Consider the following 26,102-nt stretch of genomic DNA (forward strand, 5'->3'; position numbering starts at 1 on the left):
ATTTTATTTATTATAGAGATGGGGTCTCACTATTTTGGTCCAGCTGGTCTCAAACTCCTGGCCTCAAGCATTCCTCCCACCTCCGCCTCCTGAAGTTCTGGGACTATGCACATGAGCCACTGAGCCCAGCCAGATAACTTTTTATTCATCTGTGATGCTGGTTTTAAAAAAGAGTGGTAGAAGACATTATGTGCTGTTATATCCTAAAGTGCAGAAATACCTGTAATTTTGGAAACATAGTAATACTATAAATATGCCACATCTGAATAATATCTATACAGATAAAAATTAACAAGTGAATATGAAACTGTACATTACTATTCTCTGCTATAAAAAGATTGAACTCCTTACTGTTTAGGAGTTAATATTAAGGACTCAAATCCTAGTGCTATTTTCCATGCTGACATTACAGAGTTAAAAATAATTTTTTACATATGATATTCTGTAGGACTATTTTCATAATTTTTGAGATATATATAAACACAATCTTTGAAAGACCCTTTCCTCCTTAGCTTAGGTGAAAGAAGGGAATTCACTCACAATGCCCGAAAGGAAAAAGAAACTGGCGAAGATGCTCCATGTTACAGAGTGTGAAAGAAAGGGGACAGAAGCTGAATAGCTCCCTGAACAGACCTCCTCAGTATCCCCTGAGCATACAGTATTTTTTCCCCTCTCAGGCCGTAACTTACCACTTTCCCTTCTCCACCAGTTTTTGAAAGTTTGTTACACTGTAAGGGAGATTTGGTATCACAGTTATTTCTGTACATTATCTCCTCTTCTTCACCAGACTACAGAGCCTTTGAGGGGTTAGTCACTGTTTTAAGAGTCTCTGAATCATATGCACTGCATGACACTCTACCTTATTCTGAAATGTATTAACTCCATAAACATCAGACTGTAATCTAACAAATACATTAATATATTCTTACCAGTTGTTAATAAATACTGTTAGAGTGTTTGGCACATTTGCTTCTATATCTCAGAACCCAGTAATCATTTGGCAGTAAATCAATCAATGAAAGACAAGATATCATTTTCAGAAGCCAAGCATGGTTCCATAACCATATGATATAAACCAAATTAAAATGTATCTGATTTATAATTTACACAAGCAGTTTGTAGAAGCTTTTAAAAGTGACAATGAAAGCAAAAAGCCTCTATCCTCATATTATACTCCTAGCCTGAATTAGCTTCATATCAGTAACTTGTCTGAAAGGCTCAGTTCATCAAAATCTGTAAAATGTTAGATTGAAGTGCTTTAACTATCACTAACACCATGTGCAGGCTTGGGAGTGGAGGGCCGTGTGCTGTGAAGCAGCAAATGTTGTGCTCTTCTGAAAGCTAATATGCACTCTTATGCCACAGATATAAACAGAGTAAGCACATTAAATAATGAATGACTAGGAAAACAGCCTTATCACTGCAGTTTAAAGACGCACTATACGCATTATCATATTGTACGCAATAAAATCTATTAAGCAATTTTAAAATTTTTTACATGTTTTGCAGAAGTTGCAACTAAACATATTAATAGACTGAGGAGGCATGTTTTATAGTAACAGTCTTAGAATTTTTTTATTTGCAAAAAGTATTATAATACTTAAAGCAGTACACTCATATATAACATTACATATTCTATATAAGGAATCATGGTCAACTTCTTAAGCATATTTGATATGACATTATTAAGAAAAAGAAACACTAGAAGAACTTGCCGCTGCTCTTATCTTTGACCCTTAAACTTTTCCATTTCAGCAACCTCATTAATGTCAAAATGCCATTAGAATGTCTGCCCACTTCTAAACCTCTATAGCCAAGGCAAGGCAAAACCTTTTGGATTCAATCAGAAGCACTTTCTTTTTGTATTCAGTTAAAAAGCTTAATAGAGCCACAAAGGTCAAAATATTATTTTTCTTAAAGAAAAAGGATGACAAGACAAAGATAAACGTTTTGAGTGCAAAAAGCCATTTTTAGACCTGAATTGGGCTTTTTTTGATTTTTTTTTCCTTTAAAACCTTTAGTTTTTATACTTAATTACTAGATTCCTATAATGTATATAGCCAATATTTTTACACTTAGTATTAGCACTTTTCTTTGGTTGGATAACAAGGGAAGTACAGATTTGAGGCAGAGATCTCTCAGAGGCTTATTGGGAGTGCTCTTAGAACTATCATTGAAGCCATGACAGATGCAGGGTTGGGGAGAGTGAGAAGGTGAACTCCAGCGCAGTCGCAACAAAAGCCCAGCAAATTCCTCAGGGCGGGAGCTCTGGAGTTGGGAGAGACCTTCAGAGATGTCCCTGAAATGAAGCAAAGATGAGGAGGCCAATCCTTTGTACTCTGGCATTCATTGGGATTCACTGGGGGCTGCCTCTGGGGAGAAGAGTTTAAGATCCCTTCAGCCCCTGACAGTTCCTGTGGAGTGACTCAGCTGTGAGCCCATCAGCAGGCAACTCTCTTGACAGCTGGGAGAAACAGTGCCTGATCCTGAAAGGCGAATGTGGGAGGCACACCACAACACCAACCATAACACTAATGGTAAAGAGTTTCATGAATTGTTTTCAAGGACAGTTCTTTTAATACTACTTCTCATTTTCACAGTTTTTATTCTATTTTATCTTCTTGTACACACTGACATGTCAATCCTGTTTACTAAGCGATATTCAATGGGTTTCCTATAGAGCAATGAATCTTAACAGGCAGCTTTTAATTGGCCCACATAGGAAACCGCATTACTATTAATTCCACAGCTACAGCATAAAATAAAACCATTGCTTCTCAAACTCTAGAGCAATTAGACCTCTCGGCTATTTGGCTAACTCTGCTTCATGATACCCAATGCAGTTAATTATATTTTTTGATGTTAATAGTCTCTGTCAGTCTCAAGCATAACTTCTCTTTGATGAATATTTAAATTATATTTGAATAAAAAATAATCTTGGTTACATTTCACATTCAGCAATCATCACAGCTTAATAAAGGTCTACTCATCAAGGGTTGAAATAAATGGCAAGATATATAAAAGTGCCTTGAATCAACTTATTAGATAATATATTTGTTATGACCACTATCTATCTATCTAACATACCTGCTTTTGTACATTTTCAAAGGTACAGTCTCATTCACACATTTCACAATTAGATTTCAAAAGTTACTTACAAACATTCTTTCAAGTTTATATAGAATTCTATTAATTAATGATAAGAACACTTTAGGATGTCATAAGATAATCAAATGTAGGAAAAAAATCACCGAATTATAAACTACCATAAAAAAATCAGCATACATTCTATTCTTGTGTCATTTTTGTAAGTACCAAGAGTAAAACTTAAAAAAAAAAGCTTTCATTTACTAAAAGATTTTTTTTATTATAGATCTAACAGAAACATTACTAAGGAAAAGTAACTTAAGTAATAGTTTTCTTCATATAAAGTCTGTAATGGGAGTTGAGGGTGAGGGAAACTTCCAAAAATTAGGAGGAGAAGAAGGGGGAGGAGAGTATAAAAGCAAAGTATATTAGTGAAATTTATTTAAAATCTGCTTATTCCTCCATTTAGTTTTGTCCATATTATAAAAGGAGGGCTTTAAGCCAAGCATTTATTTAATATAAACTGTGAAAATGGGTTATTCTAGCTCAAATTCTTTACTAAATAAATAAATGTTTTAGCTTATAAACTTAAATAATGTCCTTTAAAAAATGAATTTGTTTAATTTTTAATCTTTCAGTCTCTCTTCTCCCAAATCCTAAATCTCTGAAATACGAAGAAGATATCTAAGGATACAATGAAATATCCTAAAATGTACATATCAACCTATGAATGTCCAGTGGAATGCTATGCCAATTTCTTGAAACTATCACCTGATAAATAAAAAAGGTAGGCATGAATTCAAGTTTTGTAGGGTCTACAGCTTGTAAAATTTAAGGGTCCTTCCATAAAAAACAAAATAGAAAAATTACATATAGAAAATTAGATACCAAAGTGAATGGTTATTTAGAAAAAAAAAATCACAAGAAATAAATTTGTAAAAGCCAACAAGAACCACAACCAACAAAATCCAGAAAACTAAAACATTTTAATTAATTGCCTGATATTCCTTTCTAGTACTTCAATATTTTTAGCGACATAGTCTATGACTGTCTCTTCATGTAAAAATTTCAGTTTACTTTCTATAATGTTGCTTTCCTGTGAACAGCTGATCCAAATTTGTTTTTTACTACTGATAGTTGTGATGCATGAAACATGCACCCACACTGCCACAAGAGCTCATGCTTGCTACACTGCTCCAGCCTGTGCCTTACAAACACTGGCATTCTGATAAATTCTATTTGATATTATACTCATCAAGAGGGGGAAAGTATGGTACATTGGTAATTTTAAGTACTACCCTTGTCATGTGCTCTGTGTACTCTACATACTCCACCAAGAATATGTAGGAGAAAACTTCTCTTTGGATTAGCTATCTATGAAAACCAAATGCCCCTTAATGTTATATATATGTAATGAATGAAAGGATTTTTCCATAGACTAGCTTCTGGCTCCATACACTACAAACATTATCTCTCTTCCACTACCCACATATCTCAGGTGTCACAGGACATATTTAAATTGCAGTATGACATCTGGCTTTGCACATTCATGTCACGATCAGGAAGGAAGTATAATGAGTAACAGAAGAATTTCTAGAGGCCATTTCTTCACCAGAATGGTTAGCAGTAACAAAACTGTATACAAGTGTCTACAAACCATGTAAAAATAACTCCACTAAACCTAGATTGAATTTAACACCAACTGAACTTCCATCTAACTGCATCTCTAAATGCGCTTGGCTATTCCTAAGCCACCATAAATGAGGGAAAGTCTATCAGAAAAGTCAGAGAATGAAATCAAAGCCTTTAGAGATTGCGTTTAAATATTGTATTTCTGCCAATTTTTACTATATGTATTTGACCCCGTGAACTTGTTCAAATGCCTTAGAAGAGACCTATGCAAGTGAAGGGCTGTGATGTTTTAAGATTCATTACCTTCATGGGTTTACCATGAATCTACCTTTAGAGACAGAGTAAGATTTCCACAAATTACAGGTGAGTTCAATAACAATAACAGATCTGCGGTCTGAAAAAACAAACAGAAAGACCACTGGAATCATCTCAAGCCAACTTAAATAGAGCAACTCTCATTTCAGACACTTTCTTAAAGCCATGAGTAATGTAGATAGGTGAGTTCTAAAACTATGTCTTTCTTGGTCTTCACATATGACATGTTAACAAATTTTGAGAGAACCGTAACGTGTTAGTTTCACAATATATTTGATTTATTTATACAAAATTTAAATGTGTTAAAGACTGCAAAATCATTTACTTCTGTTTTTTTCATAATGAGATTTTTCCTTCTAACATCCACAAGAGATGTATTACCTCTAAAACTAATAGTGGAGTAACAAACAGCACTAAAAAAATCTAACTACATTGCTATAATATACTTAAAGAAAATACATAGCAAACAAAAAAGAATGGATCTTTAAAATATGCAAGGCAGAAAAATATGTATTAGTAAAATGCCATCAGAAGCCTAATTACTCACAATTATTCTCCTCAGATAATATACAAAGTAGATACTGGTGTTTTTTGTTGTTGCTGTTGCTGCTGTTACTATCATAGTTTTGGTATGCAATTTCAGTATAGGATATATGGAAAATTAATAGCGCCATAATAAATGACAGTTTAAGATCTTTAAATAATTTAATATCAAATTATCTTGCCAGGAGTGGTTGCTCATGCTTGTAATTCCAGCACTTAAGGAGGTAGAAGCAGAAGGATAGCTTGAGCTCAGGAGTTCAAGATCTGCCTGGGCAACATAGTGAGACCATGTTCCCCACAAAAAGAAAAAAAAAGACGTATATATATATATATTTTTTTTTCTTCTCTTTCTCTTCATTCAATAAAATTAGTCAATACAGTATACTGACTCATCATTGCTATCCTGTTCCTAACCAAGTACGAAAACAAAATATGGATTTGGGGTAAACCAATTTAGTAAGATGTTTTCTCTATTAAATACAGATAGGCATTTTATTTACTTAGATATCTCCTTAAAATGTACAAGAATAATTAGAATGGAAACATTTCAATTTTGCCCCAATTATGTTTGCTATTATTTATTAAATATTAAATTAAAAGTATTAATAAACAGCATATTTCAGTGACATTATTCCAAAGCTTTAATAAACACACGTATTATTTTCCTAATAAAAATGCCAGTAGGAAATTTTACAGCATACTAAAAACAATTCCAAATTCTTAAGTGACATTACACTTCACAACTTGTTCTTTTTTTAACTGGTAGAAAACATGCATTATATTACATTTCAGTAGCATTTGTCTATGAATTTTGGTGTCAAAAAAAGAAAAAAACAGAAGAAAATGCCAAATTACAAGCAAAAATAGTGACTTTGCCTTGATGTGAAACCTTACAATAAAATTTCATTTCTATTTTTTACAACTGTAACTGAACATCTATTCTTATCTGTTCAAAGTATAACTTTTTAAAAAGGATGCTTGTAAGCAAAATTTTTATATTATTAGTATGACATCAACAAGCAGATCCATACTGAGAAGAAATCATACTTAGGAACAACAAAGTCCTTGAATGGGTATCTGAAAATAGTCTTATGAAAGCAGATCTCGTGGTCATTTAGATAAATGTGTATTAGTAAAATGCCACCACGAACCTAATTACCCACAATAATTTTCCTTAGACAGTAAGTAAATACATTTAACACTTGATTGTTTAGTACATTTTAGAGATATCCGTCAAACACAGTTCTGTCAATTAACTTGTTTAAATGTCACACTTTGTAAATAGAAACCAACGTTTTAGTATACAGGAAGGAATGTTCTAGGTGAGTGAAAAATTACAAGGTATGTGATGATATAGACACCACAGAAATACCATTGTCATCCCATCCATAATACTCACCTTTCAAATGAGAAAGGTGGAATACATAATAATCCCTAAGGATATGAAAAGCACTATAAAAAGATCATTATGATCATATTGAAATGCAGAGGTCAAATGAAATGTTCATGTTCACGTCTATTGATTTTGATCTTATTTCTTCATCTCTCCGCTTTGGTTTCAAAACTAAAAATAAAAAACTGAAGCAAAATCACCAAAGTTGAAATGAGATATGGCTTTGCTTTCAAAAACTAATTTCCCTTACCCTTATCCAGCCTGTATCTGTTCAAAAATAAAATAAAATTCAAACTTTTAAAATATCTTTCAAGGTTCTGAATTTCACTGAATAATCCTTAGGGAATACTTAAGACCACTAATATAACATCCTTATGGAAAATACTCTGGTTTCCTCAACCAATGGACATAATACAAAAGGTAAAAACCCCCTAAATTAATGAGAAGTACCAGTGAAAATGAGCCAATTCACACCTGTATTCTCAGTCTTCAACATCTAGTAGAACTGTTTTACTGATTTTCATTTTAAAAGGAAAAACAGAGCCAGGCTTGGTGGCTCACACCTGTAATCCTAGCATTTGGGAGGCTGAGGCAGGCGGATCTCTTGAGTCCAGGAGTTTGAGACCAGCCAGGGCAACATGGCGGAAACCCTGTCTGTAGAAAAATTTTTCAAAAATTAGCTGGGTGTAGTGGTATGCACCTGTAGTACCAGCTACTTGGGAGACTGAGGTGGGAGGATCACTTGAGCCTGGGAAGCTGGAGCTGCAGTGAGCAGAGACTGCACTCCAGCTGTAAGACCCTGTCAAAAAAAGGGAGAAACCGAGGATCCTATAGGGCAGAATTTTTGATGTGACATTATTTCTCTCTTTTCTACATTTGATAAGCAGGGTCATAAAAGATATTTAGATAATTTATCTTCTAAACCATTTCAAAATTTATTAGTCTTTCTTGCACACTAAATGTGAATGTTTAATATGGTTCATGTTTATTGCTGCCAATAGTCTCCCCTTCCTATGAGTGCTTTGCTTTAAATGTCCATCAGTAAGTAACATGCGAAGTATGTGTCCAATTAGGTTAATGGTTATTTATTACTGTACTAAAATTCAAGAATCTATATTAATAGACTGGCCACAGAGATGTGCTTGTAATACCAGTTAGTTGTCTTGAAACAACTAGGCCACAAGTGAGAGAATTAGTAGAAATTCATCAACTAATAGAAAATAACCTAAGTAGATTGCATACACATGATGGGTTAGGAGCTGCCGAGTTATTTCATTTCCCCCGTATGTATTTTATCCTAATGGACAAGTGGTGGATAAACCTGACATGTCAAGAAGATAAAAGCACTTGGGATAAATAACATAAGGGTAAGAATGCAGTTTCTGAGACATGGCAGGCTTAGATCCTATGAGAATGAGTAAGTATACTAAATGAATACGCTAAGCAAGAGTAACCCTGACTAGTAAGCATTCATAATAATTCAGGAATAAAATAAACCAACCCCAAAATATTATGAAACACCGTAAGACATACTGCATTAATTTTTCCCTTTGAAAAATGCCATTAATGAGGAAGAAATATGAAGATTTTAGAAAGATGGGTTTACAGTTTATTGTTACCTATAGGAAAAATCAGAAAACAAATATTAACTAAATAAAAATATCTTTCATATAGCTCTGACTTGGATACAAAGCCTCTTTATGAAGAATGGATGATCAACGTAAAAAGTTGAGAGGATTGTACGTCAAGGAGAGTATACACAAGCCGAAATCTATAATCATGAAGTCTGCCAGAATACACTGGCAGAACTGTGACTGCATTGTAATGAATTTTCTTGATTAAATTCTGAGAGGCTTCCAATATTCACCACTTCCCATAGTAAAGGGGCGTGTGCGTGTGTGTATGTGCATGTGTGCATTAAGTATCTCCTTTGTTTAAATACTTTATATAAAATTAGTATCTATTAGTATATTTGAAAATAATAGACATGTTAAAAGTCTAGATAGCAAAACTGAACTTCAAAGTTATTTATGAATATATTTTCATGCCAGTAAGATATTAAATGAATGAGGTTCTAGGTACAGGCGATTTGAGGTTTCAGCCCCTGTGGAAAATAATCCAACCTTTTTCTAAAGGCTTGCAAAGTAAAAAGAATATCAAATTGCCACTCCTTCTCAAGGAGATTTTTTTAAAAGTGAGAATATACATGCAGCTATGTGAACAAAGTGTACCAATTATAATGACATCAATTCCCCAAGTGTAATTAAAGGGAATTAGAATATGATGAGCCTCAACCTCCTCTGTAGCTCTAACAATCTCAGTAACTCCCTTAAAATAGAAGCCATGGCCTATAAACTCTCCCATCCCCTACAGATTCCCTATTTATATGCCTTGCCTGTTGGCAAGAATGGGAGGTGTCATGGTAGAGGGTAAGATCATTCTGCTTATTCCAGACTAAGGCATACATGGTCCTTTCCATGTAGTCTTACTTCTAACTGAATGTGGAAGTATGCACTCAATTTTCCAGTCTCACTCTGCATCCACTGTAATGTAAAGAACCACAGAACAAAGTAATGCACATACATATACAACAACACATTCCTTCAAACTCTCTGGCACACAAGAAGTTCTCACCACTCCATATGCTCTCGAGTTTAAAAAGTAAAATAAAGTGTAATTATTATACTTAGAGATAATAGGTTAGGATATTGATAAGTTTAGAAAAGGGAAATTCAAGAATAGAAAAGTTACTGAATGGGGTATAAAAAGGGAATAGATTATTCTGGTGCCTACATTTAGAGCTTACTTCCATTATCCCAACCTTTCAGAAAACACTGAGCTTTGAAATCAGCTTTGTTGCTTATAGAGCTTAAGTTAATTAAACTATACCTAAAGTTCTAAAGCTAGATAGTTTTTCCCTTTCTCGTAGAATAAAAATCCTAGAAGTTTATCCCTACTTTATATATTTATTCACCGTCTGGCTCCATGTGACCAGAGTACTACCTAATTCCTGCTGGTCTATGCAAGGCAAGGCTAATTGCTATTTCTTGATTTCTATCTTGAAACTCTTCTATCTTGAAAATCCTAACATGTTCTTTTATTTGAGTTGTCCAAATAGAATAAAAATCTTCAACATCATCAAGAAAATTAAAGTATCTCTTTTGTACTTTGCTACTGGCTTCTAAAACATTAATTCTCCCACGTCTGTTCCGTTTTTTTGATGGCAATTTTACCTCTGCTCCTCAAATGCAGGTGTTGTCTAGCAGGTTTTGCGTGCTCAAATTACATAATCTCTGTGGGTGATATCATTTATTCACCGGCAACTATTCAACTTTATGTTTACATTTGTTATTCCTTTACATTCTTTGTTGACTACTCTTTAAGTGCCAAACCTGTATAAACAATGGCTTGCTGCACTATATATTTACATGCCACCCAGTTCTGAAATAAACTTCAAGGAATTTAAATGGATAGTATAACAACCAAAAATATACTGAATTTTACTTAATAAGAAACATAGGCTGGGTGCAGTGGCTCCCACCTGTAATACAAACACTTTGGGAGGCTGAGGCGGGCAGATCACTTGAGGCCAAGAGTTCAAGACCATCCTGGACAATATGGTGAAACACCATGTCTACTGAAAATACAAAAGTTAGCCGGGCACGGTGGTGCGCACCTATAATCCCAGCTACTTGGGAGGCTGAGGCCGGGGAATTGCTTGAACCCAGGAGGCAGAGGCTCCAGTGAGCAGAGATCATGCCACTGCACTCCAGCCTGGGCAAGGGATTGAGGCCCTGTCTCAAAAAAAAAAAAGAAAAGAAACATCATAATGTAAGTAGGCTATGAGGTTCTAGTCAGGTGCTACCTTTAACTGTGCTTAAGAAAAATTTTTTTGGTTAAAAGCTTTGAAGGAGCCAGGCCAGTTCCATAAATCTAGGCCATAACCTTACTTTCCTGGGGCAATTTCAATCCATCTCCCCGGCCCCGCCAAAAAAATGGGAGGCAGGGGGCCTATTTTATACAAAATACACCTTACTACAATAGGGACTAACTGAAGCACATATTTTCACCATCTTCTTCACACGGTATGTATTACATTTTGTACTTCTTTGTATTTACAAAGGTACACTCACATGTCTACGAATTGCTTTGCAAAAGACCTAACTATGCATGTGAAACTCACATTTAATATTGAAAAATAAACCAGTAAATATTTACATAATTACTTTCAGATCTCTAGGCCAAAGTGCTAAAAACTTGAGGTCATGTTATAAAGCACCATCCGAAGCAGCAAAACTACCTTGATAACAATGAGCAGGTTTTTAGAGTGAAAAAACAGTTAAAATTTAGGAAGACAATCTTCAGGTATAATCTAGTGTATCACTTTAAGACACCTATTAGTTTGTACCCAAGTGCTGCAAAGAGACAATACTGGTAGCAAAATTCTCATTTATTTGTTAATCAAATACTTCAAAGTAATAGTAGGATTTGTTTTTTTGGTTTGTTAATGAATTCAAAGTGTTATAACTTTTATATATTTTTAAGTTGCCCCCCCCAACAATTATCTTTAAAGAGTACTAAATGGTGACTGTTCCATAAAATATTAAAACAAATATCATTTTAAGAAAACATTTCATTTCTCACTTTTTAGGATGAGCCTCTCAGAATACTTAAGACAGTATACTATAATCAGTTACTACTAGAGCCTTTAGTTTCACACTTTTAAATAAACAGGAAATAGAAAATGGACAGTGAATACAATATTTTTACCATGTCCACAGCCTGAATTACAAGTGTATTTATTTAACTTGATTCTCAACTGCTAAAGAGATAACAATGGATGAAAGGGAGCGAAAAACAAAAGAAAAGAGGAGCAAAATACAATGAAAACATATTTTAATGGTACTGAAATTTCTATGCCCATCTCTATCATTACATGTAAAAAAAAAGGGGGGGGGCTTTCAAATTTAATGGAAAAATTCTAATGTTTAAATGTGAACTTTTCAAAGACAAACTTTCTACATTAAAGAAATAAACATGTCTCCCATCACTACATGACTGAATATCACATTTTTTGAGGAATATAAAGGGGAAAATCTGCTAAACTATTAGGGTTTTGGGATTTTTAAGTTTTTTTTTTTAAAAGGACAAGTTATTCTATATAAGCAATAATTATTTATACTATCTTACATATAGGAAAATTCTAATAAAGATGCCTGGAGTACCACAATTAAAACAACAACAAAAAAGATGCCAAGAGTTAGGTGTTTCGTATCTAATACAGAAAAAATGATATCCATTCTCAGCAGTTTTCTGTATTATACTTATATGTGGGAAGGCAACAGTCCAGTTAAGAGGTATCATTTATATAGCTTTAAAGTTTATAACACATTCTCAAACACACCATTTTTAAAACACAAAATTAACCAATGATGTAATATATCTACTTTCTATAATAAACTGGGGCTCAGTGAAGAAAAAAAACTGCTCAAATTCAATAAAGTAGAAATTATCAGAGTTTACTTTTCAACTCAGGAATTGAGGTAGTCTATCATATTAGGACATACGTATACTTTATATTCATCTCTACCTTACTCAATTGTACTATTTTTTTTTTTTTTTTGAGGCAGAGTCTCGCTCCGTTGCCCAGGTTGGAGTTCAGTGGCATGATCTTGGCTCACTGCAACCTCTGCCTCCCGGGTTCAAGAGATTCTTCTGCTTCAGCCTCCCAAGTAGCTGGGATTACAGGTGCCTGCCACCACGCCCGGCTAATCTTTATATTTTTAGTAGAGACAGGGTTTCACCATGTTGGCCAGGCTGGTCTTGAACTCCTGAACTCAGGTGATCCACCTGCCTCAGCCTCACAAAGTGCTGGGATTACAGGCGTGAGCCACTGCACCTGGCAACTGTACTATTTTCAAAGTGGCTAAACAGCAATTTATAACCATCTTTAACACCTTAATACAAACTACAGTACCTCGAACATTCAAACAATTATGTCAAATTTTACATTGTCTTGAATTTGAATGATCCTGAATTTGAATGTGGGCAAAATTTTCCTTACATCTAAATTTTAAAGAAAAGACAACTGGTCTCTTCCTTATAACCATCTTGGGCAACATATAAGGTAAAAAAAAAAAACAAGCAATGGTTTGAACTAGAAAGAATAGAACCTAATCAGAATATGTTTACCTTAACTATCTGCATACTATTTGAAGATGGCAGAAATTCTCACTTAATATTCAAAAACATACTTTCCATCTTGGCTTAACACATCTGTCATATTGATAGCCTTCTCTATGACTTCTCTAACCTACTGAGTAAAACCAAATCTGCTAGGAAGAAAAGCCAGAAAGTGTTTAATCTGTTAAAAGGATATTTTACCTATAATTTGTTGAAGGATACAAGGAATTCTATACTTAGTTTTATGCTTTCTTAAGTTGAACTTGTTATTTAATTCTCTTTGCTTGTTTGTATGTTTTAAGTCTTAACTATATAAATGATAACCCTTAACTGGAAGAAATGAGAAAACAAGCCAAAAACTGGGAGAAAATATTTGAGAAAGAGATATATGATGAAGGACTGTTATCCCAAAATATAAAAGAACTCTTAAAACTAAACACTAAAAAAAACCCCTCAATTTAAAAAAATGGGCTAAGATTAAACAGATACAAAAAAGATATACAAGGCCACGCATGGTGACTCACACCTGTAATACTAGCACTTTGAGAGGCCGAGGCAGGTGGATTTCCTGAGGTTGGGAGTTTGAGACCAGCCTGGCCAACATGGTAAAACCCTGTCTCTACTAAAAATACAAAAAATCAGCCAGGCTTGGTGGCGTGCACCCAGCTACTCAGGAGGTTGAGGCGAGAGAATTGCTTGAACCCAGAAGACAAAGATTGCGGTGAGCAGAGATCACGCCACTGTATTCCAGCCTGGGCAGCAGAGTAAGACTCTGTCTTTAAAAAAAAAAAAAAAGAAGAAGAAGAAGAAAAAGATATACAGATGACAGTTAAGTATACAATAAGTATATCAAAAAATGTTAAACATTTTGTGTCATTAGGGAATTACAAATTACAACATCAATAAGACAGCAATACACACTTAATAGAATGGATTTCAAACACTGGCAACACTGAATGCTGGCAAGAGTGTGGAGAAAAAAGAACTTCTATTCATTGCTGGTAGAAATGGAAAGTGGTATAGCCACTTTGAGCTAAACATACTCATACTATGCAATCCAGCAATTGTACTATATTTGCCCAAATAAACTGAAAACTTAAACTCACAGAAGAAACTGCACACAGATGTTTACAGTAGCTCTATCCATAATTGACAAAACCTAAAAACTACCTATATGTCCTTCTGTAGGTGCATGGATCAACTGTGTCTATCCAGACAATGAATATTATTCCATTCTAAAAAGAAATGAACTATCAAGCCAACAAAAGATATGGAGGAAATGTAAAAGTATATTACTAAGTGAAATAAGCCAATCTGGAAAATATCTGTGGCTACCAGTAGTTAGCAGGATAAGAGGGATGAACAGGCCAAGGACAGAGGATTTTTAGGGCAGTGAAACTAGTTATGCATCATTAACAAAGGGATACTTTCTGGGATATGCATTGTCAGCCTATTTTATCATTACAGGAACAGCAATGAGAGTATTTAAACAAACTGAGATAGTACAGCCTACTACACACTTAGACTATAAGGTACAGTCTATTGCTCCTAGGCTACAACCTGAATAGCATATTATTGTACTGAATTCCACAGGCAATTATAATACAATGATAAGTGTTTGTACATCTAAACACATTTAAAATAGAAAAGATAATACGTCACACTACGACTTGATGATGGCTAAGAGGTCACTAGGCAACAGTTCAGATCCATTAGCATCTATGGAACCACCATGGTACACGCAGGTTATCACTAACCAAAAAGTCATTCTGTGGCACATGACGGTATTCTGTATGATACTACAATGGTGAATACATTTGTCAAAACTCATATACAATGCCAAAAGCCAATCCTATTGTAAACTATGGACTTTGGGTGATAATTATGTGTCAATGTAGGTTCATGGACTGTTAACAAATGTACTGCTGTGGGGCAAACTATCTGCAGTGAGAAACACTGTGTGTGTGGATATGGATCATATGAGAAATCTCTGTACTTTCCACTTGATTTTACTAAGAACCTAAAACTGCTCTAAAAAACAAAGTTTATTAATTAAAAAAAAAAAAAAGTTAAGTAGCAACTATTGCCAAAGACCCAGGCACTTAAACATTCTTGATGTTACAAAAAGCATTTCAAATTTTCAAAGGCTTAAAAACTAAGATTACATTTCAATTATTCTTGCTTTTTATTTTATGTTTATATAACACAAAAAGCCATGTATTACATATTCTGAGACATGTCGAGCTATATTAGAATGATTTACATATTTGAATATTGATGAAAATATAAAGTGTAGATATCAACATTAGTAGGTAAAAACCCAACTCAGTTTAGTAAATAGGCTGGGATGTGGTCTATATCCATTTGCTTTGGAATAACCGTAATAATTTTTCTAATTTGGATACGATCGCTCAAATGGGACATTAACACACGAATATTTACCTTTGAGTCATAATTTTGAAGGCATCGGGGAGGTAGCAGTCTGTATTCTCCATCTGAAATGGGTCAGCATCACAAATCTTGTCATCCGTCCGACCATAGTTAGCGCTCTCAATCATGATGACATCACTGCCCGGGCATCGCAGATCTATAGAATAACCTTCACAGGATAATTCTCGCCTCACCAGCCCAAATGGTAAAGCTGCTCTGCTGAAACCTTAAAATAAAAAAGAAAGAAAATTAAACTGTAACTCATTTATAAGATAAATTATTTTAGTAAAGCATTTTCAAGTAATATGATTCATGTCTATCGTCAAGAGATGTCATAAACTCAGGCATTTATTAAATAATTTTTTGGTTCTCTACAATATGTCAGAAAATTATTTTTTATTCATCTTTATTTGGACTCTTCATCTTTACAAAAATAACCTAACAAATTACTTTCTGTATAATCAGAAACTAAATGGCTTTTTTAGTAAATCCAAATAATAATGACAAATTTAATCATGGATTTTATAAATGGTGACAAGTTTTACAAACAGAAAATATAACTACTAATCAAGAAAGAATTTTCATTTGCGCAATGGAATGAAAGCTCTGCTACACCCACTGGCCTTACTTTCTTATTTAATGTATACATATTAATTGCTATTGCATTATCTTAAAAAATACCTTCATCTTAGCAGTTTTTTCCCCACAATAACTAAGATATTTTTGGCACAATAAATATCTTAACAATAAGATACTCATGGCACAATAACTTATTTCCATTTAAATATCCTTTATTTAAAACTGACACTGAAAGGAATCAGCAGATGGACATTCAAAGGAGCCAGCACTGCTCCCATCCAACTCAACAAATTCAAAGACCTGAACATGATCTTTTCTGAGATGTAAGTATATTCTTCCAAAGCAGTACTGGGTGACACACTGGTATGATTTTAAAAAGCAGCAATTTTCAAACCTGGCTGAACTCTCAGTTCTTCAGAGAAAACTAAAGGTGTAACTGGACTGAAGAGGGAAGAAAAGAATACCTAATCTGGAACTCAGAAATCTTCAGGAGATTGTGGCAAACCCCAACCTTGGTATGTTTTCACTAAGAAGGGTTTATAGTATGTGGAGAGTACTGTAGCATGTGGAGAGGTGCACTACTAATGCAGAAGGGATACAGAAACAGAGCTGGGTAAATGTCAGGGCAAATGGTACACAGGCCAAACTTCCAAAATATATTTCTTCCCCAACACGTTCATAAGCTTTTATATGTACACGTACGTACACACACACACACACACACACACGCACACACACACATTGCTTTTTTCTCCATCTCCTGACCTTGTACTGTAATACCTATACAAATAATTCAGCTTAAACTAGTATTACCATATTTATTTTAATAGAAAATATTTTTATGGCTTCAGAAGCTGACACATTTCTGTGGCAAAAGCTATGTGAAAATTCAAACAAATGACATCAAATAAAATTTTGAAATGCAACCTATTTTAAATACAGAGGCAATTTGCAATTATAAATTCTATAATAAAACAGAATAAATCTATTATTAGAAAATGCTAGGAATATTGGAACACATTATTAAAAGACTGGCTTGGAGCCATACTCACAATTCTTACTATTTTGTCAAAACACAGAACTGATTATAAAGCACTGTGGTTTTTAAAACCCAAGCCCTTTAACTTTTGTTGTTGTTAGTTTGCAGGATTAGAGTTACCATTCTAAGTGAATTTTCCTCTGCTTTTGAAACCTATTTGAGAACTGGCATAGTTGAGTGTGTTACTGTTTTGATAATTCAGGGATGGGAGTCTTAAAGCTTTAGTCACAGTCATCCAGAAAAGTACAGTAAGGTCTGGCGCTGTGGTTCACGCCTGTAATCCCAGCACTTTGGGAGGCTGAGGCGGGTGGATCACCTGAGGTCAGGGGATTCAGGACCAGCCTGGCTAACATGGTGAAACCCTATCTCTACTAAAAATACAAAACGAGCCGGGTGTGGCGGCGCACGCCTGTAATCCCAGCTACTCGGGAGGCTGGGGCAGGAGAATCATTTGAACCTGGGAGGCGGGGGTTGCAGTGAGCCAAGATCACACCACTGCACTCCAGCTTGGGCAAAAAGAGCCAAACTCCCATCTCAAAAAAAAAAAAAAAAAAAAGTATAGTAAGGAAAAAGAAAAGAAAGATCAGGGCACTTTAATAATTTAGTAGATTGCCAAAACAGAATCTACTGGAGAAAAGAGATCATGGTACTTGCTATCGTTTGAATATGGCTTGTTCCCATCAAACTCAAGTAGAGGCTTAGTCCCCAGTGTGGCCATACTGGGAGGTTGTGCCTTTAACAGGTGACTGGATCTTTATAACTCTTTCTTTTCCCCTTGCCCCCGCCCCAAGACAGAGTCTTGCTCTGCTGCCCAGGCTGGAGTGCAGTGGCAAGATCTTGGCTCACTGCAACCTCTGCCTGGCGGGTTCAAGCAATTCTCCTGCCTCAGCCTCCTGAGTAGCTGGGATTACAGGCACGTGCCATCACGTCAGGCTAATTTTGTATTCTTAGTAGAGGCAAGGTTTCACCATGTTGGCCAGGCTGGTCTCCAACCCTTGACCTCGTGATCCGCCCACCTCCGCCTCCCAAAGTGCTGGGATTACAGGCATGAGCCACTGTGCCCAGCCGCAAAGTTTTTGTTTTAAGACTGGGTTAGTTCTCAAAGGAATGAATTAGTTTTTTGCATTCCCTTGTCCTTCCACTTTTCAACCATTCTAGGAAGCAGCATGAGGCCCTCACCAGATGTGGCTGCCCACCTTCGACCCCAGAACCCCAGAACCCTAAGCTAAATAAAACTCTTTTCTTTATAAATTACCCAGTCTGAGTATTTTGCTATAGCAACAGAAATTGCACTAAGAGTTCTTAATAGCAAATACCACTTTATTTAATCCTACAATGTATTTTGATTTAATTCATTAATGTTCTTTTCTAAATTCTTTCTCTCACCTGTTTCGATTAAACTTTATATATGCAGATATATTAATCTTTACTAATGTGCTTATTAACATGTGATACAGTGCATATTCACTTTTAGTATATATATATCTACCCTGCTAGACTGTAGTAAGGCTCTTAGTTATAATCTCAATGCCTACAATAGCACATGATACATAATTCTTATAAATGTGGAACCAAATTGTTGAATTAAACTAGTGATTGTTTAACACAACATAAATTGCAATGTGCTTTCCTTTGTAATGTCTATTTCCTTTGGTAGTGAAAACAAATGGTGAACATTAAAAACAAGGCAAACTACTTATCAATGAAAATTATCTGCCATCTCCCTCCCTCAAAAAAATATTTAAATTGCCAATTTATTATTATATATGTATCACTGGAATTGTCATAAGACAGATGGGTTACATATTTATACATTTCTCTTATCTAAAGTCTGTATTTCCAACCAAATATGTGTGTGTGTGTGTGTGTGTGTATATATATATATATATAAAATGAATATATATATATTCTTTAAAAAACAAATATGAAGAGAGAAATAAATATTACTTGCAAAGCAATTACTATGTGCTGGCACTGGCTTAAATGCTTTATATGGATCACTTTGTTGTATAAAAACTAAACAACGGAATAGTTGCTGTTATAATACCAATTTTACAGAGTATGAAACTAAGGCATCAAATAGTAGGAAATTTAGGGTCTCAATCTTACCACACGTTAGATTCTAACCCATGCAGGGAGCTTAGACTCCAGAACCCTTCTCTGATCAACTCTGACTACTCAAGCCATTTTGCTGATAAAATAACAAGATTTATTTTATAAGTCTTCATACAATCTGAAAATCACCAAAGAATATATTAGTTAAACTGACAGGAAATAATTATTGTAAAGGTTCACAAAACTACATGAATAGTAGTGAAAATCGTATTTGTAGAAATGTAAACATGTGTACCATAAATATAAAGACAGCAAATGCTATACTGTAGGTACACATGGAAAGAGCACTGAACACTGAAGTATGAGTATATGGGTCAGTCTTGTGACTTTGGGCAAAGTCATTTTACTTCTCTGGGTTTTAATTAAAACCTTTTCTGAAGAATTAAAGTCATTTCGAAGTCCTATAAAATTTCCCCAATCTGTAAGTCTAAACAGGCAAGCTCCTTTTAATCAAGTACACATGCTGGTCTAACATTTCAAGTGATCAATAATTAACAAACAACTTGCTCTGTTTTCTTAAAATATAAATATAACAACATTGTTAACATGAATGTGCTGTGCACATCCATACAGATTGTGAGGTACTGTCAAAATAATTTTCAAAAGTCCACGTGACAAACTAAGCAGGGTTCACACAAATCACAGGAAAACATGTTCCTAGGTTAACTATTTTAATCAATGACTTACTGGAAAAGAGAAAATAAACATGAATCAATTATGGAAAAGTTCTCTAGTTGTGGCCATGATGGGAATGGGTGGTCAGACATGCCTCATTGTACTTTCCTTTCATTGGAATTCTGACACAGCTGACTATCCTTAACATTAAAACAGAGACCTTAAGACTGACAGAACTGCCCCCCACCCTTTGTTTTCTGAGATGGAGTCTTGCTCTGTCACCCAGGCTGGAGTGCAGGAGTGCAGTGGTGCAATTTTGGCTCACTGCAACCTCCACCCACTGGGATCAAGAGATTCTTCCACTTCAGCCTCCCCAGTAGATGGGACCACAGGTGCGTGCCACCATGACTGGCTAATTTTTGTATTTTTAGTAGAGATGAGGTTTCGCCATGTTGGCCAGGTTGGTCTCAAACTCCTGACCTCAGGTGATCTGCCCACCTTGGCCTCCTAAAATGCTGGGATTACAGGCGTGAGCCACCACGTTTGGCCAGAACTGCATATTTCCAATCTATTCTCTCTTAATACCTGCTACCTAGAGGCTTCATCTGCATAATAAGAACCCTGGTCCTCACAACCCCTATCTTAACCCAGACACTTTCTTCTATTGATTCAGGTCTTTATTAGTAGACAAACCCTTTCAACCAGTTGCCAATTGGAAAATCTTTGAATCTACCTATTACCTGGAATCCTAACTCTACCCTTTGGGTTGTCTTACCTTTCCAAACTGAACCAATGAACATCACTCATGTACTCATTTCTGACTTATGTCTCCCTAAAATGTATAAAACCAAGCTGTAGCCCAACCGCCTGGGGCACATGTTGTCAGGAGCTCCTGAGGCTGTATCACGGGCATGTCCTTAATCTTGGCAAAACAACTGATGGAAAATAAAAAGTTTACATACATTTTTAAGAAAAATATAAATTGTTGTGCCTTCTTTGACCATTTTACACTCTTTTCCTGCAAACTTCAAGGTATATAGCTCAACCTCTTCCACCAACAATGCTACTTCAAAGGAACTTTGAAAAGCCTTTAATAAAATTATTGCAATTAGTATCAATTTTTTAAACTCAACCTTTTCACTAAATAAATCTTATGAAAGACATAAAAACCTATTCCAGAAAACATTTATTTACTCCTTTATTTATATCACATTAATGATCTAGAATACTGACTCACGGGAAGAAATCATCAAAAAAAAAATATAGATATATATATTTTAATCCTCTGCCAAGTCTATATAATTGATTCCCAAATATGGTTACATCAGAATCACCTAGTAAACTTTTTATAAAGACAAATCTTGAAGCTCTATCCCAGACCTACTGAATCACAATCTCTGGGTCAGATGAAGCTACACTATCTGTAATTTGTACAACAAAATATTAATTTACTTATAGCACACTGGTATAATAACTAAGATGTGCAAAGAATGTCTCTAAGACCTTTGAAAAATAGTTTTTTTCTCTATCTGACTACATATTTGTTGTCATTGTCACCATATTTCCTCTTAATTCTCCAAGACAGTTCTACTTTGATTTTTGAATGTATTTGTAATAGCTGCTTTAAAATCCTTATATGCTAAATCTAACATCTGGGTCCACATCAGAGGCAATTTCTATTTTATGGATCAACTTTTCTGTTTCTTTATGTATCTTATAAATGTTTTGTTGTTGAAAACTATACATTTTAAATAATATACCATTAGCAACTCCGGTTTCAGATTTCTTTCCCCTGAGATTTGCTGCTGCTGTCGTGGTTTCTTTTTAATATCTCGGCTGTATTTAATATGCAGAATCTCTGCCCCCACAGTGTATGGCTGCTTATGTCTTTGCTCACTGTTTTATTTTAATTCGTTTGAATTCTTACTTTTATTTTTTAGCCTCGGCTCCTAGATATCACCTCTGTCTGCATGGCTTAGTGGTCAGCCAATGACTGGGCAGAGACTTTGCACAAAAACCATGGGCCCATTATTAAGTCTCCACTCTTTGCTGATGTGATTGTGTGTTAGAAAGAGTATTAAAAGTTCAAGCAGTTTACAAGTCAGACTCAGTCATTTACTTGCTGCCAAGTCCTCTCATGTCTCCTCTGTACATGTGTTTAGCTTCCCAGTTAGTTAAGAATGCACAGAAAGTTTATGGCTTCTTCATTTCCAAGATTTCCCTGTTAAGTTTCAGAATGGTTTCCAGTCATCCCAACCGGAACTACAACCAAAGGATAGCAGAGCTACAGGTTTTCCCCATTTTTTTTTTCCCCTACAGTGTTTACTTTCATTGACAACACTGCTGGGCATGAGTTTCCACCCTCTACTCCAAATCACGTCAGCTCTTCACGGCAGTAAAGACACTGGTTTTGAAGGCCAATCCTGCCCTGATGAAACTTCCACAATGACATAGTTAAGGAGTAAGAGATGGAGGGATTGCGGGGGATAAGGAGCAGCCCCATGCTAGAAGGCTTTAAATATCTGCTAGAAGTTCTAGTAGATTTTCATAAATAATGTTTCCCCGTTTGTTGTTTGGCTTTGGTTACTTTCCAGCTCCCAAAATGGTTGTTGACAATTCTAATTTTACACTTGTTTCAGAGGGAATTTGCCACCCTCAGAAGTCCCTCTAAGGACTTTATAAATATTTCCTGATTATGAATCCTCAAAACAACCATACAAGATAGGTAACATTATTATCAACATTTTACAGAGGAGGAAATTGAGGCAGAGGAAGATTAAGTTTTCTACACTTATATCCAATAAAAATGAAATTAAGATTTCAAACCCAGTAATTCAGCTCCTGGGTTCATGTTCTTAAATGTTACTTTAATGCCTCTCCAAAAGATGATGGCCATCAGCAGCAGGTTTGGGAACAGAGTTGTAAAGAACATCGTTATGGTATGCTGGCTGCTACTAGTCTTGGGGGAAGAAAAGGAGCAGGGAAGGAAACTGTGTCTGATGGTCAGCGAAATGGCTTGGTGAACATAATCAACATAAAGACATCTCCAAATTAATGCCTTTTAACCACACTATTACAGTGATATTCATTCCAAGCTGTATTTTCAATCTATTTCTATTTCAATAACAACAAAAAAATAAGCATCCCAACCAGCAAAATGGAATCCAATCCATCTTGCAACCCTGACAATTGAAGAGAGAACTGGTGGAAGGCCCTGTGAGCAAAAAATCAATATTGCAGCTTTGTGCTGTGCAAATGTGAATACCACCAAATAGCGGTGCTTAGAGTAAAATGAACTGTTTTGCTCCATTTTCTCCTCTCTGAACAAATGATTTTGAAAAGACAGTTTTTCCCCCCAAGCTATAAAATGTCAAGCAATAACTCTCTCTGCTTTAGGCTAGTGATTGGAATAAATACCTCCCGGCAACAGGTGCAGCGACTTAAGACTGAAATCATTCACATTCAGGGGTAACTCCTAATAAAGAGATGCACTGCTACCGGATGGGAATTTGTAAGACCAGAATTGAAATTCTATCATTAAATTTGGCATCATTTATAAGAATTTCTGCAAGAAAATATGCTGCTCTGACAACAAACTACACTTTGTTGCGATAAACTTCAAGTGCTTGTTGAGGAACATTTGCTTTTCTAACAAAGTCTCCATTAACTCTGTTCCTTAAAACATTTCTGTAAAATCACACATTCCCGTAAGTGTTCTTACTACGCTGTACTATAAAGAATTCAACTTTTCTTGTACTGTTTTTCTTAATTACTTTGAACTAAATACTGTCATGTTTGCTACTGCTCATGCTGTTTGAGGGTCCCAGGAAGCACCATGCTTTTTGATTATCAGGGACCTCTATGAGAGTGAGGCTGTGACTCTAAGCCATGCTGAAACATTAACTCAAGCCATAGTCTATTACCAGTGCTGGCATATGAAATCTCTTTATTACTCCTGTTTATATACGTTAGCAAAATTTCTTCTTAAAATGGAAATGAAAAAAATACTTAAGGAGGAGGGGACATGATATCAACCGGCTGAAGTGAAATTTAGGAGCATCCAGAAAGCTTATTTCAATTTCATCTTAACTTAGATGAAAATAGTGTTAAAAGTAAACCTAAAAGATAAGTTGTCACTGATAGTCCAACTTTTCCACTCATCTCTGCATATTCATGGAGCCAACTAAGCACAATTTTTAAAATCAAGGATGCATAATAAAGCTTTTTTATACCACAAGGCAGAATGTTAACAGCCCATTTCGTGTAAATTTGTAGAAGATCCTTTTGTTTTAATTATTTAATTAGATCCACTTTAGAAATGCCTTTATCAATCAAGCCCTAAAACATCTACTTTTTTGTGCTTACTTATATGTAATTCCTTTTACCTGTCTGTATTATGTTACAAACCTAAACTACAACATGTGGAAAGTAAAAAAGACCTACCTACTTTCACCTTTGAAATTGTTCTTATGCAAATAATTCAGAAAATAAAAGAATGCAATATTATTTTCCAAAATAAGCACACTGGCCTAGAAAATGTTGCAATTTGTATATAAGTGGGGTGAGCATGAAACACCCAACAAATGCTTACAGAAATATGAAACTGTTGCAAAAGAAAGTGTTCCAGCAATTTAAGATCATATAACTACACAATCATCAACTCAGTCCAAATAAGCGATATGCCTTAGCTTTATGTGTCATTTTGGTTTAGAAGCTGTTTTTTTGTTTGTCTGCTTTAGGTAGAGAGAGCCTCACTCTGTTGTCCAGCTGGAGTGCAGCGGTACAATCATAGTTCACTGCAGCCACAAGCTTCTAGGCTCAAGCATATGGGCTCGAAATCAGCCTCTTCCCCACCCCAGAGTAGCTAGGACTGCAGGCTCATGCCACCATGCCCAGCTAAATAAGCTGTTGATTATTTTGGAAATATTTTAAATAATGAAGTACTTCAAAAAATTTTTTTCTAAGAAGAATGTTTACAGTTTATTTGAAATCTTAAGTCAAATCAACTTAAATACAAAATACTGTTACACTGAGAAATACACCAATATTTTCCAACAAATACATGCATAATGAAAATACATATTTAAATCCAATTATGCAAGCTACAAGGTAAAAATTTTCAACTTGGGGATTTGCTAAGAGTCACAAAATTCTGGACACTCTAGATGCTCTAAGGTAAAAATATACTTTTAGAAAACCATTAGCTGATAGTTTCAAATACTACTACTTCTGAAAAGCCTTTTGACATTTTAAAAAGAAAATACACATTATGAGTCAAAAACACTGTAGGGTTAAATTCCTTACTAGAAAGAAATTAATTTCTCCTACCTAAAAACTTCTAAATTATCTACCACTAATTAATAATTCACAAGTACCATGAAAACATATTTCAGTTATAAAATATTATGTTTAATACTTAACTTAAAAAAATTCCTGATAAGCACATCTATTAAAAATAATATATGCCACAAAGAGATGCTATTAGTCTCAGTATATAGTTACAACTTCTAAGTTCACAAAGGCAGAATACTTTTATTCTGATCTACCTTTTTTAAAAAAAAGTGACTTTCACACTAAGCTTCAATATTACCCAATTATTCAGTGCCTCTGTTTAAACTATCTCCTCCGCACAGGATGTTCCCCTCATTTTTCTGTTAGGCAACAATTACTCTTCAAAACCCAGTTCAAGACACCAGGTCTTGACAACAGGGAAAGGAGAACCTGAGCTTAGGTTTGGGTCATTTGTTTTGTTTCTTTCAATCAACATCTACTGAGTACCTACTATGTGCCTAGCACTCTTCTAGACACTTCGGATACAAGGAACAAAAATACAATAATCCCTGTTCCTGAGTAACAAACATGGGGGATGAGACCTCCTTCAGGACAAGTGTCATTTATCTGGTTCACTACTATAATGCCAAAATGTAGTAAAGGACCAATTTACGGTGTTTATAGAGTGACAAAATAAAGATGTTAAATAAATGGATATATGAATGAACGAACAATTATGAGCTCCTCTACCAGAGCAGGTAACACATTCTAAGGGTCTTTGTACTTATATTACCTCCTTACTGGACTCTGAGCTTTTCAACAGAAACTGAATATTATTTATTCAGGGACACAGTAGGCATTTTATTTTTACTTTATTTTACTTTATACTTTATTTACTAC

General features: G+C 35.0%; 1 protein-coding gene across 50 annotated transcripts in view; it reads right to left on the minus strand.

Moving 5' to 3' along the window:
• The window catches only part of ADGRL2 (adhesion G protein-coupled receptor L2), a 577,862-nt gene that overhangs the window by 69,559 nt on the left and 482,201 nt on the right, over positions 1–26,102 (minus strand). For all 50 annotated transcript variants that reach the window (XM_054532529.2, XM_063711500.1, XM_063711525.1 and 47 more), the window contains one exon: positions 15,596–15,809. In XM_054532529.2, the coding sequence (XP_054388504.1) occupies positions 15,596–15,809 (214 nt within the window). The remainder of the gene's footprint in view (positions 1–15,595; positions 15,810–26,102) is intronic.

This window comes from Pongo abelii, chromosome 1 (genome assembly GCF_028885655.2).
Source record: "Pongo abelii isolate AG06213 chromosome 1, NHGRI_mPonAbe1-v2.0_pri, whole genome shotgun sequence".
Taxonomy (NCBI): Eukaryota; Metazoa; Chordata; class Mammalia; order Primates; family Hominidae; genus Pongo; species Pongo abelii.